The sequence below is a fragment of the Tympanuchus pallidicinctus genome, unplaced genomic scaffold (assembly GCF_026119805.1).
Source record: "Tympanuchus pallidicinctus isolate F22 unplaced genomic scaffold, pur_lepc_1.0 scaffold16, whole genome shotgun sequence".
In the NCBI taxonomy this organism is placed as follows: Eukaryota; Metazoa; Chordata; class Aves; order Galliformes; family Phasianidae; genus Tympanuchus; species Tympanuchus pallidicinctus.
The window spans coordinates 5482238-5498474 of record NW_026294679.1 but is presented as its reverse complement, the minus strand read 5'-3'; the positions used below and the strand labels follow the sequence as shown (position 1 = coordinate 5498474).

The following is a 16237-nucleotide window of genomic DNA, read 5'->3' as shown; positions in this document are numbered from 1 at the left end:
TTCCATCGCAGTGTCATGACGGTTGCGACATAGCTGAAAGCTGCAGCAACAAAACAGCTACTCTGTCCACAGATAACGGTGAGAATAAGGGTTCCTGACAGATGTTAAAACTCCTTTAATAACAAACAACTCTGACCTAGCAGAGGTTTCATTTCACTTTTTGTTTCCTGTTGAGTGGAACCTCTCTAATTCTCATTCTCCCTCTTGCAGACTTTCTCATTTCACCAGCATTCCTCCACACCTAAACGATGGCCGCAGTCAAAGTGACTGTCTATCTAAAACCACCTGGGTTCTGTACTTGTGAGTACGTGTTGTGCATGTTGACGTGTCCATGAGGAACAGCCCACCACCTCTGGAGTTGGTTGCACGTCTCAGTAGAAAACAGCAAGACTTTTTAAAATTTCTCAGTTTCTGGATAATGTCAGAAATGTTGAAATGAACACATTGAAGTGTTAGATTTCAAGACGGACGAGACCCCATCTCTACAGTTCTGACAGCTACGGTTGCTGAAACTACACTAAGAAGCATTTTCAACCAACCATAAAGTTCTAAAACTGCTGTTCAAATGCTGATGAATGCCAGATGTATTAAACACTACAATTTCAGCAAAAGCTTACAAGTATGTTGTTTTCAAAGGGATACAGTTAGGTTACAATACAGATTTAATATGTACGTAGGTTCTCAAGAGCATCGTAAATCTAAAGAAAAATTCAAGCAAATCTCCGTGCTGTTCATTTTTTATTATCATTGTTATTTTATAACCTTGAATAAAATTAGTTCAATGATATTAGCTTTCAGTAGCTGTCGGTTTCAGTTTTTACAACGTTATGGGTGTTAAATTTAGAGGAAAGTTGCTTATTACCTTTGGAAACAATTGTGTCTATTCACATTCTCCTCTTTTTCTGATGGAAGAGCGTTCGTGTTACTCTCAGAAGCTGTAATTATTTGGGACTAAGACAAAGCTGCCAAGAAAATCAAGGTGACACCTCCAGAAGTCAGCAGGGCAGATGAATCTTCCCACAATTAAACATACCAGCAGACAAGTATTTTATGCTTTCCTCAGATGCTTTTAGGAACAAAATTTTAGATGTCAAGAACTGTGAAATTACTGGTAAAACTGTAACAAATAGACATTTATACAAAGAAAAACCAACAAAACAAAACAAAAATGAAAAGAAAAAAAAAAGTAAGCAATATAATGCCTAGACAGAGCCCCAACCTGGGGGCCTCCCCTCCTTCCTTATACCAGAGAAAGCACCAGAAGCGTGTTTGGCACTCACTCTTCCGCAGTGTGAAGTTATGATTGAGGTTTTGTCATTTTCACCCCTTAAACTTGCACAGTGAGACAAAAAAGTGAAATACGTTGTCAGCACAGCACTTAATGTCTCAAATGCCTTAATGATATGATTATAATAAATGGCAAGTGATTATAATAAATGGAGATGAAGTTAGCAGGAGTTTTCCTATTACTTTCAGTGGTATCAGAATTTCATGAACTTGACTTTCGAATCTGAGGGCAAGCTTGAGATGTGCATTTGCATTTGTGCATATGCATTTTCATCTGAAAATTGGCCTATAACATCAATTTTTCTGCCTGTTCAGGAAAAGGCATTTAAGCGTTTTTAAATTAGACTTTTTCTGTGTCTCATCTCTGTGCTCTCACTGGCCTCTCCTGGCTCTGCTGTTACTCTCAATGCCTTAAAGCAACGGCTTTTCCTCACCTCCCACCAGAGCAGACAAATTCATTTCCTCATCACCAGTCTTGTCCACCACCACCAAGCGTGCCTTTGGTTTTTGACATACCAATAATGTCTTGAAACTCAAACAGCGCTGCTTCTCCACCCGGCACTGACTGTACCTTTGGAAATCTTGGTGGTTTTTTTTCCCTTGAAAGTTTCATACAAAGAAAAAATCTGTGAAACTGGATTATAACTTATTTTAGGTAATCTTGTATTGAAATGGCCCAAAACGTCCACTCAGACTTCTTCCCAGCAGCCCAGCAGCTGTGGTAAGACAGCAGTGCATAAACACCAGGTGTACGTTTATGGAAAGCACGTCCTACTAAATCACTGTACTGTCCTTTAACTGCGAGATGATGAAGTGCAGTGACACCTGATCTAACATCCACAAAACAAAATGCTAAAAGGCACTGAATTTTGTACGCTTCGCCAACTGAGAAACTAGAGCAGTGCAAAACTAACCTGGTACAACCCAGGCAACCCGAAAACCAGCTGACATTTCCAATTACAACCATAAGGAAGGAATCATCACTCTGTAGTTTCCAAGATGCTCCATGGTGATTCTCAGCTGTAACATCTTTACTGGAAGAAAATGTGAGACCATGCTCTGCTAAAGTTGCAGATGACACAACACTGAGTGATAACCAAGGAAGAGGGTTTGTCACTGCCATGGGACCTGCAGTGCCTGTTTTGGTGCAGCTGCATTGAGCTGCACAGCCCCATGTGAAACGGGCAGGGCTGAGGTCTGGGAATTGTTGATGGTATAGCCAAACTGATAAGCAGGCACAAGCATGACCACCACAGATGCAGAACCAGGGTTAGAAATGCTGTATTAACTCCCGTGTGCCCTCCCATGGTCTTTTTTGGGGTGTGGAGCAGCCTCTGCTGAGCCATCCTGCTGATGTACTGCCATCCTGGGCAGCAAGGAACATGCCTGGCATAGCTCTCATCCTGGCTTTCATGGCTTCAGGGAGAGCTAAACATTTCCTTTCCCAGAACCTTACCAGAGATACAGATCTTCTGGTTCACAGTTTAACATCCTGGGCAAATACAAATGCTGAAAAGCTAAGGGCATAAGACACCAATTAAGACATCAGAAACATGTGAATACCGAAAGCTTTGCATGGAATTTCAGTTTGTGCCCTTATTTTTTAAAGCTGGCAACTGATAAGGAGGAGCTTTTGAAGGGAAATACCACACTTCAGTATCCACCCACTACAAGCTCCTGCCAGAAACAAGATTCCAAGCCAGATGTATCTTTGGTCTGAACCTATTTCTATGTTCTTATGCAGTCACACACAATATTTGAGCATAGTACCATAGCAAAACACTAAGATATACCTGTGCTCCTGGCATGCCTGGTGTCATTCATGCTGGAGGGCTGTGTTAATGCTAAAGCCTACTGTTCATGAAGGATGTTGGTAATTGTCAGAGAGTTCAGAATGAAAAGGATGGCAAAACAGCTATTGCAGATTCAGCTCAGTCTATTTATCTTACAAAGAGAGGAGGTTAAGGGATGATTTGGTCAAAGACTACTGGTGTTTACAAGGAGAATGCAATATTGAGATCAGAGTCCTCAGTTAACATAGGACAACCTTAATGCTGAAAATAGACAAGATCTGATTGGAAAGATGGGCCAGATGTTCAACTGTGCAAATAATGAGTTTATTCCCAAAGCCAGAGCTGGAGCAAACAGATTGATTCTTCATTAAAGATCCTTCTGACTGAAGTTTGGATCATTTTTTTTTCTAAAAATACGTACTGGAAACTAAACGAATACAAAAAGAAGAGACCTTGTGACCTATGCCATCCAACAAAATAGTGCTCTGTTTTGCTTCTGTGATTGTTATATGCTTCTGTTCCTTGTACTGGCAGTTCTGACAATTTTTCCAAGCAAATCAGGGGTGTAAGTGCAATCCTGACCACAGATGCCTGGCAGATCTGATCTCTTCTTGTGCAAACACTGGGTACATCTCTGGTCTCTGTGCTGATAGCTTCTCACTTGCATATGCCCTGAACCAGGACGTCCTTGCAGAGGCAGCAGCCATTTGGCTCCTGGAATCACAGCCACCTACGACACTCAGCATGTCTCTACCAGCTCACCAACTTCAGCCTCTCCTGGTGCCTGCCAAAGGTAGAGGCCCTTTTGACACACCTTGGTCCAAGCAGTTGGTCTAGTCCTGTGTTTCCATAATACCCAATGTAAACCACCTTTAGAGTGCTCTAAACCCATTCCTCTATGTTCTATCCAACAGGATCATGCAGCACAGATTATACCCTTCTTTGAAGGCATTTAAGACCATTTTCATGCCTCACTGCAGCCTCCTCCTGCCTTGACAGCACCGATTCCTTGCACCTCTCCTGAGGGGTCACAGCTCTCAGTAGTTTTGCTGCTGGCCTTGCTCCAAGTGCCCCTCGTCTGCAGCCCCAAGGTGGACATGGGGCTGCAGGCACTCCACTGACACACACCAAAGCCTCAGGATCTGTCACGTGTGTCTGAGAGCAGAACTTTGCCCCCTCTTAATCGTATCTCATTTATCAGCAATGTAATGCTTTGCACATTATCATCCCAATTATAAAGGCTTGTAGGTGATAATGAGATTCCACTGGATATATTCCAGCAAAGCACATTCTAGGTTTTACTAACTTCATTAACCAAGAAAAGCTGGTTAATGGCAGAAAAGTGCAACGATGCACATAATCATACTGGTTACTTTGCTACTACAATTATATTATTAAGATGGATCTTTGAGGTACAGTTTCCATGTATAATTAGTGGTTTATCCCTTCAGGAAGAAAAAAAAATCAAAAGCACCCTAAGGCTTGAACAAAATGATTCTTACTGAGAACACAAATGAAGCTGTGCTTTCAGGTCAGACTCCAAATGGGATTTGTGAGCTACAGCAGCACAAGAATTTGGAAACCCAACAGAGGCTTCTGGGAGATGTGAAGTGCCTGAGTATGAATTGCAGCCCCTGACACCCCCCTGTGCACACAGACATGCACGAAGGATGTCCCCACCTCACCAGGCACCTCGCTTGTCCCACTGAATCGTAGGATCACAGAAAGGCTTAGGTTGGAAGGGACTTTAATGTTCATTTAGTTCCAACCCACTGCCGTGGGCTGGTTGCCCCCCATCAGACCAGGTGCCCAGGGTCTCATCCAACATGGCTTTGAATGCTTCCAGGGATGGGACATCCACTGCTTCTCTAGGCCTCCTTTCCCCAAGATTTTAAGTCTTGGAGTTTTCCATGAGTACTGAGAAGGCAAAAATCCCACTAATATCAGAATTACAAAATGTTTAGACCAGGGGTTGCCCAACTTTTTGGCTTGTCTATGCTGCACTGAGTGAAGAGGAATTGTCTTGGGCAATTATATCATGGAATCATTGAATCATTCGAGGGACTCTTAAAGGCCATCTGGTCCCAACCTTGTAGTTAATGTATATAATAAGTAGCAAAGCTACTTCACAAAACACATCAATCTCAGACGAAGAAAACAAGATCCTCTGGGCAATCGAAGCAACGGGAAACCCTCTGATTACCCCTTTCACAAAACAACAAAACAGAAGACAAGAGCACTGAAAGCCTGATTTTTTGGTTGCTTTTCTCTCACAGTTAAATCATGCTTATCATCCTGACAAAAAACAAAATGCCCTTTTTTTTCACCAGGAGTTCTCTTACAGATCTAATCAAGTTGTCAGGAGAAATACTATTATCCTCACCGTGTGAAATTAATCTATGAGGAATTTATCTACTATACTGAGTGTGTATATGACACCCATTGGGATCAGCTCACATATACGTCTTCTGCTGGTAACCCTTCATACAATAAAACAGCCTTCACAACTGATTCTGCAGTCATCCTACAGCATTTAGCATGGCTGCTCTGCCTCGGAGCTTAGCAGGAGCCCTCGGTGGATTTAATCAGGCAGGCAGAGCTCAGAAATTCTGCCGGAATCCTTGCTGCTATTAGAAATATGCACTATCATTTGCTAATTCAGGCTCAGAACCAATTCAGAAACTCAGAGCAATAAATCCTCGTGTGAGCGTTGAGCCCTCTGAAGCGTATCCTGGAGCAGTCATTTTTGGAGAGGCAGAATACACAGAGGAATGTAGAGCGTCTAGCCAAAATTTTATTTGAAATACTCTTCTTAATGAAGCCAAAGACTTTTCCAAAACTGAAAACCTCTGCTTTTTCTGCTTCTGACGTCCATGACCTTGCACAGGAGCAGCAAAGTGCAGGCGGTCCTGGCAGTGCAGAGGTTGTTGGCCTCCCTCCCTAAGCAAGCAGGATTTTTATCACTGGTACTGACCAAAAAGGATTTTACCCCGTGTCACAAGGCACCGTCACATCTCTGTGCTTCGAAAATCCTGCAGCCCTCTGAAATCTGTCAGAATCTGCCAACCCTGAGAAAATCTGCAGGTGAGGCTGTCAGCTGCATGCACATACAGACGTGTTTGCTCACATTCATCACTAGCCTGACACTACAAGAGGTGAGAAGCAGCCCTGACACCGGGCATCAGCAGCAGCCCAAACCCACGGCCCACAGCAATGAGACCCAGGCACCTGCTGGGTTTTCATAAAAACTGATCTTCTCATCAACTGTACACATTTCAGTCTCCTTTGACATTCTTCTCCACAAGACACAAAAGCGAGGTACTATATCCTCAGGAAAAATATGCTTCTGCTGATAAACACTTGATTCTTGGCTTGGATTTGTGTTCTGCAGCAGTCTGGGTCACCACCCCGGCTGGTGGTCTGCAACTCTGCATTCTTTAAATTCAGTGAAAGAGTACAGAAGAGCCAGTAGCTCCTACTGCATTATCAGCCCCCAAAAGGCCACTGAGTGTGATCCCCTGTTGCTGTACTGGGAGCAGTCAGCTCTGCAGAGCCCAAAAGAATGAGCCTCAGCTCTCTTCCTGCCTTCAGCTCCTCCTGGCTCCTCCATAGTCTATCTCTGTTTGTTGAAGGACTGAAGAAAGGGTGAGAAGTGCAATCCTGCTGCTTTAACCACCCACAGCCAACACAGAATGCAGCTGCTGCTGTAAAATGATCGGCTGGAGATAGGGAAAAGGAAGTCACTCTGCTGGGAAGTCAAATGCAGAGCTGTACTTGGGCTGCCTGGGTAACTTTCTGCTGCAGTGTGCGCTTTGCCTACATGATCACGTGCTACTTGGACTCTCCATCTCACTCAGAGCCCAGATTCGGAGCCAGATGCCTGCAAAGAGGGGGAGCAGAAAACCCCACGTGTTACAAGCTAAAAGAGGAGAGATTTCAGCTGGAGGTAATTCTCTACTCAGAGGGTGGTGAGGCTTTGGCACAGGCTGCCCAGAGAGCTGTGGATATCCCAACCCTGGAGGTGCTCAAGGCCAGGTTGGGTGGGCGCTGGGCAGCTGATCTGTGGGAGACACACAGCTTGCAGCAGGGGTTGGGGCTGGGTGGGATTTGAGTTCCTTCTAACCCAAACTCCGCTGTATTTCTACACTGGGGAAAGGACTGACAGCAGTGCCAGATTGGATGCCACGTACCACGCGCAGTACACCAGCATTGCTGACACTAAGTCATCCCCAGCAGCTTTCTGGGTGCTCAAATAGTTACTTTGGTACCAGCAATGTCTTTTTGGACACAACCAACATTTTTTTAGGTACCAACACTATTTTTGGAGGGGTGCTAATAATACCTTTCGGGATATCAATAGCTTTTGGGGTACTAACAAGAGTTTTGGAGTAATTCTTTGGATACTAACAGTATTCGGGATGTTTTGGGGGTACTAACAGCTTTTTGGACAACGACCCCCGGGACCCCCCACCCCTCCCCGCTCCCTGCACACGTGCCTCGCCACCTGCGCCGCCGCGCACGCCTCGCCGCCCCTTGTCTGGCCACGCCCCTTCCCTCCTCCTACTAGCCAATGAGCGGGAGGGGCCTCTGGCCGACGGCCAATGAGAGAGCGGCGGGCACCCCTCCCCTCCGTTCCCGCCACCGCCCCTATTTAAAGGGCGTCGCGCAGCCGCGCGCTCCCAAAGAACGCGGAGGCGGCGTTGGGAGCGGGGTTGCGGCGGTGCCGCGGTCCGGCGCGCGGTGGAGGGCGCGGGCAGGCGCTCCCGGACGGCGCCCTCCATGGAGGCTTTCCCCGGAGGCAAGCTGGAGCCGCACCGGCACCTCCCTCCCGTAGAGCGCCTGCCGGGCGCCCGCTACGGCGGCCGGAGCCACAGCGCCTGCGGAAACGTCTTCAATTCGTGGAACGATTACCTGGGGCTGGCCACGCTCATCACCAAGGCCGTGCGCCCCGGCAAGGGCTTCGGCGCCGAGCCGCCCGCCGTGGTGGTGGCGGCGGCCGAAGAAGAGGAAGAAGAAGAAGAGGAGGAGGAGGAAGAAGCGGCGGGGCCGTACTTCGAGGGCGCGCTGGACTTGCACGAGCTGGAGCTGTGCGGGCACCACCACCATCACCACGGCGACGGGCTGCTGGAGGAGCGCTACGCCGACTTCAGCCCCTTCCCCGGGCGCGGCGGCCCCGCCGCGGTGCTGTTCGACTGCTCGGGGGAGCACGCGGGCCGGGACGGCTCGGCTCACGCGTGGGGTGCGGGCGTGGTGGTGGCGGCGGGTCGGCTGCCCTCTCACCCGCGTGCCGCGGGCCGCCTGCTGAAGCCTGAGCTGCAGGTGTGCGTCTTCTGCCGGAACAACAAGGAGGCGGTGGCTCTGTACACCACGCACATCCTGAAGGGACCCGACGGCCGCGTGCTGTGCCCGGTGCTGCGCCGCTACACCTGTCCCCTGTGCGGCGCCAGCGGGGACAATGCCCACACCATCAAGTACTGCCCGCTGTCCAAAATGCAGGCGGCCAAACAGCTCCGGCACGCCCGGACCGCGCTGGGCAAGAAAGCCCGCTAGGAGCGGGGCGCGGGGGGACTGGCGGGCGGCTTCGGAGCGGCCGGGACGCCCTGTACGTGTTTCTTGTAAGAAATATATATATATGTGGTTTTTAAGAAAATGGGATTCGCCGCGAGTCCCGACGGGGGCAGCGCTCGGGGCGGGCGGTGTCTCTCCCCGCTGCCCGCCCGGCCCGGGGGAACGGCCTCCCGCTGTCCGGCGGGGACTGAAGGGCTCTGAGCCGCTCCCTCGTCCTTCTTGGAACCGTTCGGGTTTCTCGCTCGGTGATCGGCAGCCCCTCGGCTAAATGGCTGCATCCGGGGATGGGGAGGAACGGGACGGTGCCGCCCGGCTCCCTGTGCGTAACGCACGGCTTTGAGGCTGGGAGGTTGGAGCGGCGAAGGACTGGCGGGGGTTGCGCGGTGAGCCCTTCTGGGGGGGCACAGAGCGGACCCTGGTGTGTTTGTGGGCTTCTGAGGAGACCCAGAGCACGGTGCGAAACTGACGAAAGGAAGGTGATGCGTTTGTAAGGCTGAAGAGTGTGGCTTTATCTGGATGCGGGGGGCAGATCCACCCGTGTGGTTACCAAGTAGCTTTCACGTATACCGAACACGGGACGCAGCTCCGGGAAGTGCTGAGAGCCGGCACGGGGCTGCGTCGATCTCGAGAGGTGGGGAATTTGTTTTTATTGCAATTTGAGGCAGGAGAAGGAGCGGCAGCAGCAGGTCTGTGGGTCTCTTCGGAGCCCTTTGGTGCCAGGAGGGCAGTGCAGAAGGGTTCTGCTCTAGATGGCTGTACCCAGATTCACCTGAGGGTGAGAAAGTCACCGGGTCCTAATGGGAAGGGAAGCTGGGCAAGTGAGAAGTGACAGGTATCAGAGTGAGTTCCTGCTGGGGAGCTACCCGGCAGGGTGGGAGATTGAAGCAAGCAAGTGGGATGGGCAGGAGAGCAGTCAGGATGTGCAGGATTGGGAACAGGGGTCACTATTCAAAACTGCAGCTGAGAACAGGGTTGTGGATGGAAGCGCTCTATTCAGGCTTCATCAGATTGCTTCAATGATGGCATTAGGTCTAATTAGCAAATGTAAATGGACTTGCATTAAGTAACATCTTGCTGTGGCTACAGCTGGTTGTACGGAGCTGCCTGTTGGTTGTGATGATACCAGCTGTGTGCTGTCCCTCCTTCCATGAGGCTTGCCCTGCAGGTTCTCAGCTGGTAGGATTTAGGTGTTGGATTTTATGATGTCTGTCTGCACCACAGATTGGGATTGAGCTCCAGTGTAATGCTGTGGGGAAAAAAATCTTTTTGTTAGCTTCTTGTGGGAATGTTGAAAATGAGTAGACGCGTTTCAATTGAGGTGACTGTTCATGGACACAAAAGCAAGAAAGATGTAAGGAAAAGATCTCAGATGCTTTCTGAGGGGACATTCCGAGAGGGCTGCCATACACTTGCCTCCCCTGGTTTGCAGCTTAAGCTACCCCATAGCAACTGCCCCACTGCACCGCCTGGGAGCTTGTCAAGACAGCAGATCTCCCTGTCTTGGATGCCAGCCCTGTCCTTGTGCAGCACCTGTCCCTGCCCTCCACCTGGGTGAGAAGCAAGCTGCTCTTGTGATGGTGCCTCCTGCTGTGTGTGCTCAGAGTCCTGCTCTCCGTGTGTACCTGCACTGCGTGGCATCAGACCTGGGAGTCGGGTCCCAGCAGGTAAGGCAGCAGCGGTGGCTGGAGAAAGCAGCTGCGGGTGGGAGGGAAGCCAACCTAGTTCAGGCTGAGCTCCCAGAGCCATTTCCTGCACACCAGCACACTCTGCAGCACTGAGCAGGCAGACACACCTGCTCGTGGTCACTTAAAAGCCTGTTACGTAGATGCTGCTTACATGGAGACTGAGACAGCTTGTGGTAGTAACCTTAACTCCTAGGAACAGCACGTGCCTTCATCTGCCAGCAGCCCACGTTGGAAGCTATTACATGCTCCACAGAAGGTGTCTTGTTGAGCCTGATGCCATTATCATTTATTCTGCACACAGCTGCAGATCTAAAGATGGATGGTACTGGTTTGAAGCAAGCACTTTGCCTTCAGAAAAACCCTTGATTTCAGGGAAACATTCCTAGTAATCTCTTTTCCATGGTGATGTTCTGATGAGGAATGAACAGAGCACCAGGTAGCCTATCATCACCCTTGGTGGTGTCAGTCTGAGCAAAAAGCAGGCTCCTCCTGGTGGAAAATTCCTTTCAGGTATGTTGATAACTCACTTCTGCTCAAGTCAGGCAAGTGTGGTGCCTTTCAGTCGCAGCTGTTCCTGGCATGGCAAAATGGGGGAGAACTGAGTACTTGTTCTGCCACTAGCATATGTATGTCCTACAGTTCTGTAACAAACTGCATGAGGTGGGGACTCGTGGCTGAGTAACAGGTGGGTTTTAAATCTGAATTTCACTGATGACCTACCTTTACTTTGTGGGTTTACCAAACCTACACTTTATTTGCATAAGGAAAACTTGCTGTTCTATTTATTACTGTGGTCCTTTACTACTACAGAGAGAACTAAAGGTCTCTACACCAGCAGCTCCCCAGCTGAATTCCTCCCTTCCCACAGGGGCTGACCACCCCTGCTGGCAGTAGGTGCAGGTTTTAGATGTTGGATTTGGTCAGATGAAATGTCTGACCACTGCAGTTATCTAAAAAGATCACGCAGTGAAATAAATACATGGACATGTCTGTAGTTGCATCTTTCAGCCGTTTGTGATGCTGCCTGGTCCTGAGCATTGAATGACTTCCAACATATATAGCAACTTCCATTTAGAAAGTTAAAAACACAAACTCTGGAACAGTTTCATTTGGTGCAATGGCCCCATTTATCCCCATGTAAACATGGCTGTACAGATAAAGTTTAAAATAATAACTGAAGATAGGTCACTCTTTACAACTGTCTGATGACTGGATAAAAGTTAATGTGGCACTAATGCTCAAAAAAGGCCAGAAAGACCATTTGAGAAACTGCAGTCCAGATGATGTCACCTTATCCTTGCACCCTGGTTAGGATGATAGAGAAGAACCCAAGAGCCATGGGTTCTTCTGACAGGTTAGAGGAGTGTTTCTCTTCTACTTAGGACTCATGAGACCTCACTACTGCCCCAGTTTGCCTCCAGTATGGGGAAGCTTGTGCCAAACTGGAACAAATTCAGCAGAGCACCAACAAGACCACAGGGGCTGGAGGGGGCAGGGCTGGCTTAGACTGGAGCAGGAAAATTTGGGGGAATCCTACCAGCCAGTACCGCAAGGCAGTTATAAAGCCAGGCTATTTACAGCACTGTGTGGACAACAAGATGAGAGGCAACAGGTAGAGGCTGAAAAGATTTTTAAGCTATTTTACTGTGTGAGCAATCAAGCATTCCTTGGAGCTTTTCAAGACCAGCCTGGGTAAGCATGGTTCAGAGTAACAGAGTCTGACTTGACAGTAAGAAGTGGGGCCAAAGCACTTAACAGGCACTATTCTGTGATTTTCTGACAGCAAATAATGTAGGTACAGCAACAGGTGCCCGAAGGGCAGCCATGGCCTGCTACCCAAATCCAGGAGGTGGAGTGGATGCCATTCTCTAGTGCCATCCTCTGTGGGAGCATACAATCACTGATTGTTGTTCAGAAAACACTGTGAGGAATCCTGGAACTTGGCAAAATGAAGTGACAAGCTCCCAAAGTTACAATCACCTGGCCCTCAGGTTGGATGGCTTAAGAACAAAGTTTTCCTTAGAAATGTCCTGGAAAGCTCAGAAAAGGACAAGAAGAAAAGCATTACAACTGATGTTCACACGCAGTAAAATTAAACAAGCTTTAACTCAGGCTAGTTTCTCTCTAAGTGCTCTGAGATTCTCCTTCAGATAGTATAGAAACTGTATGCATACACACCAAAAAAAACCTAACAGCTGTTCTACATCGAAGTGCACTGCAGGAAGTTACTAAAAAGACACTGTAGAAGCTAATTCCATAAGTCGTTTATTTATCATTGAAGAAACACACAGCAGCAAGTTCTGTGTTGGCTTCAGTATGACCAGATAGTTAATTTTCTTCTTCTTCTCAAAATCAATGTCAACACAGCCATTACTACAAATCACTTCTTTTGGAAAGGGAAAGAATTTACCCTGAAGACAAAGAATTGGGGAAAAATTCAACAACTTCTCCAAAACCACACATTTTAAATATGACAATATTTATAAATCCTTGAAAGGCATGAATTATCCAGTAATGGAAAAGCAGTTGTGCTATTGCAACAGAAAATACATAGCAATATGCTTACCAAAACACTTAAATTGTAAAAGCTTGGAGTTTTGTGTCTGCACACTGCAGCAGTATACATTACTGGAAAAATGACTGCAACATGGCTTCATGTATTCAAGTAAATCTACAGAAAAGATCCCAGTGCAGCTAATGCTCGTAACGTTTGTTGTGTTTAATTCAAATTTAAACAACTTACTGAATTTAGATGATAAAATGTCTCCCAAACTGCCTGCCCTCAAAGATTGTAAAAAGAGGGGGGGAGGGGGTTATATATATATTTTTTTCCTTTTTGGCAAATTATGGAAATTGATCCAGCTCTGCTTTTCCCCTAATTCCACTGTGTGAATTGAGGTGCTTTCAAATGCACATACAGTGATAATATCCCATTCCAAATTAAGACAGACTAAAAATATAAAGGTCAGCTTGTTTTGGTGTGAAACAGAGGCATTACTCAAGGCAGCCTGCTTCTTTTTATTGTAGCAACAAATGACCCATGAAGTAAGCATCATTTGAGATTTCAAAAACTGGCATTCAATTTCCAACCTTCTGCTGTGAGTTTTGTGCATGATCAATCTATATGAGTAAGTAATTCAAGCTCATGCTTTCGTGTTACCTCAAAACATTTGTTAAAGAATTCCCATTCAGAATGTTTATAAGCACAAATATAATCTGTGGATTCGATCAAATCAGAGCTAAAACATTGGTTAAACTGTTTTGATATTCGCTTAGCGTCGTACAGTGGTCCAGCCCTCTTCATCTGTCTCGTTTTTAGTACGACGAACGGGCTCACGCTCCTTTTCTGTTTTCCAGGATCCCTTCTCCTTCTCCCCATCTCTCTCTCGATCTTTCGATGCTGACGGGGGAGCAGAAGCTGGAGGAGCAGCAGGGGCAGGAGCTGACCGCCGAACTGTTTCACGTTCTTCCCCACGTTCTTCTCTCCTGTCGTCAGCACGCCGCCACGAGCTTGCTACAAACACAGAAGACATTAAAACCACCTTTTGTCATGTCCAACCAGCAGCCTGCAGGAGTTTAAACAAACAAGCCTAGCACCAACAGTCTGATTTACTGATTCTCACTCTTGCCAAAAGCTAATATGAAGATGACAGCCAAATGCACAGCTTAATTTTATAGTGAAGTAATGGACAGGAACTACTCATGCCTGTTAGAGATGTACGATTGCTGTCAGCAAGTGAAGTGTCATTTTCAAAACAAAGTAACTGCAATAAGAATGTTCTAGTGATGTACATGGTTTTACAATGTAAAATACATCCTTATATTATCAGAATTAAAAGCACAAAAGCGTCTCTTTAGAAACAACTGAAAAATATTTAGGTGTTCTATATCTCAGCAGCCCTTTGCTGTTCAGCATTACTGAAGTCAGACGTGACACCGGATTACACAGCTCCCCTGATACTAGTCCTCAGCATTCTTCACTATATGAAGAATTGTTCGTTTCCATCAGAAGGAGCATAAGAATTACACCCCAGCTATAAACAAAACTGTCAAATACTAAACCAGATGGTCAAAAAATAAAGTAGTTCTTGATATTGTTTTATAACACATGCATATATATATATATATATATATATATGTATATATCTCCCCACCCCGGGAACCCTCAACCTTTATGCTAGCTGCAGTCCTGCAAGGTGTGTTCTGTTCCAGTTTGCTCTGAGATCAGCTGCATGACAGCACCCACAAGCAGGGAGCACCGATGCTCAGGGCAGAAACCAAATGAAATTCTGAACGTGAGAACTCCAGATTGGCAACATGTGGTATCTCAGGCTAAACATCTTTTTTGTTACTGGTTTTTATAGGAGACAGCAAAGTATAAATGAATGTACATAATTAAAACTCATTAATGTACATATTTAAAGTAGGTTATATTCATAAAAAATAAATATCACTAATAGTCTGAAACCCATAAGGCCTTATTTGCAAATACTTCTCTGTTTTGAGAAATTACTTTCTGGGACACCTCTCTTGATGACTGGACTATAAAAAACTTTCATTCACCTCAAATGTAATGTGACAAATAACTGCAGACTTAAAATGTTATCCTTCTACTGCAGATCTGAATTGCTACTATGATAGAAAAGAGTAAAACTAAAAACAAGATTCATGGAAAATGTTGCAATTGCACTACTGCTGCTTTGTATTATGTTGTTACATACAGGGTGTTTACGTGGCCGAAAAGAATCTTCTCCTAATGCTGCCAGAGTAACATGGAGGACCTGTAGTAACTGCAAGCCTTTAGGAACACAAAACAAACATACGTTCTTCACGCTCAGATCTGAGGGGAGGGCCTCTTCTGAGCGGTGGTTCTCTGTCATCAGCACGGCGATCTCTCATGTCACGGCCACCTCTGTCCCATTCTTCACGACGACTTGAATCCCTCCAGCTAGATGTTTCCTCAGCTGGTCCCCTTCTCCAACCAGCATCGTCCCTTTTGCCATTGAAAATGGAAAATAAGACTAAATGTTCATGTTTTATCTTTGCTACAGAAAGAAGTGATGATGACACAGGTATTTTCAGGTCCTATGGGTCTCTATTTAATATGCTGACTTCCAAAATCTTTTCTGGAGCCTAACATGAAATATGATGTACAGGGGAAAAAAAGCAAAACATTTAAACGCAGAATCTGGGATTCACTCCATTAGCATTTTAAGAACAACGAACCACTATGCCACTATCCATTTACTACCTTAAAGAACCCCATTTCTCACACACCAACCACGGTTCATTTCACCACGTGAAGTCACACTGCTCCTTAATTACACAAACCTGGGACGTCTGAAACGATCATCTCGATCAAAATCCCTTTCTCTGTCATATTCGCGGTCTTTCTCACTCTCGTCACGATCTTTGTCTCTATCCCACTCACGGTCTCCAGGGGGCCTGGAGTCTCGGGGAGGCCCCCAGCTGTCCTCACGAGCCTTCTCACGCTCTCTCCATCCCCCTGCAAGCAACAAAGTCAAAGGAATTTATGAATAACTTCTAATAATCCCTCAAAAAGATGCATTTACTTCTCTCCCATAAACTGTTTTGGATTTTTTTTTAATAGGAAAAAGATACTGGAGTGCAAATAAAATGACTCGTGATAATTTTGGTACTGGTTTGGATTACATAATTGATGTCTAAAGGAGTTGATGTGGCACCTGTAAAAATATGAAATAAAAATATGAAATAAAAATATAAAATAAAAATATAATAAACATGCAAATGTGAATGGAATTTAAAAAAATCAGGAACAGTTTAAAATACAATCAGAAACAAGTATTGGTTACCAACACTACTACTTTGAATTAGAAATAAGCCTCGTAGGAATAGGATTGGAGGATAATTCAGGTTGGAAGG

The 16237-nt window shown here is 46.2% G+C and overlaps 2 protein-coding genes across 2 annotated transcripts in view; one reads left to right on the top strand and one right to left on the bottom strand.

The window, feature by feature from the left end:
- The first annotated feature begins 7774 nt into the window (after positions 1 to 7774).
- On the top strand, positions 7775 to 15984 carry NANOS1 (nanos C2HC-type zinc finger 1). The gene is made up of 2 exons (XM_052677320.1): positions 7775 to 10312; positions 13691 to 15984. The coding sequence occupies exon 1, from the start codon at positions 7860 to 7862 to the stop codon at positions 8628 to 8630; it is 771 nt and encodes a 256-aa protein (XP_052533280.1). The 5' UTR covers positions 7775 to 7859; the 3' UTR covers positions 8631 to 10312; positions 13691 to 15984.
- The window catches only part of EIF3A (eukaryotic translation initiation factor 3 subunit A), a 29454-nt gene continuing 25799 nt past the window's right edge, over positions 12583 to 16237 (bottom strand). Inside the window, exons 20-22 of the mRNA XM_052677307.1 lie at positions 15665 to 15839; positions 15157 to 15326; positions 12583 to 13847 (exon numbers count right to left, since the gene is read on the bottom strand). Of these exons, the coding sequence (XP_052533267.1) occupies positions 13606 to 13847; positions 15157 to 15326; positions 15665 to 15839 (587 nt within the window). The 3' untranslated portion in view covers positions 12583 to 13605. The remainder of the gene's footprint in view (positions 13848 to 15156; positions 15327 to 15664; positions 15840 to 16237) is intronic.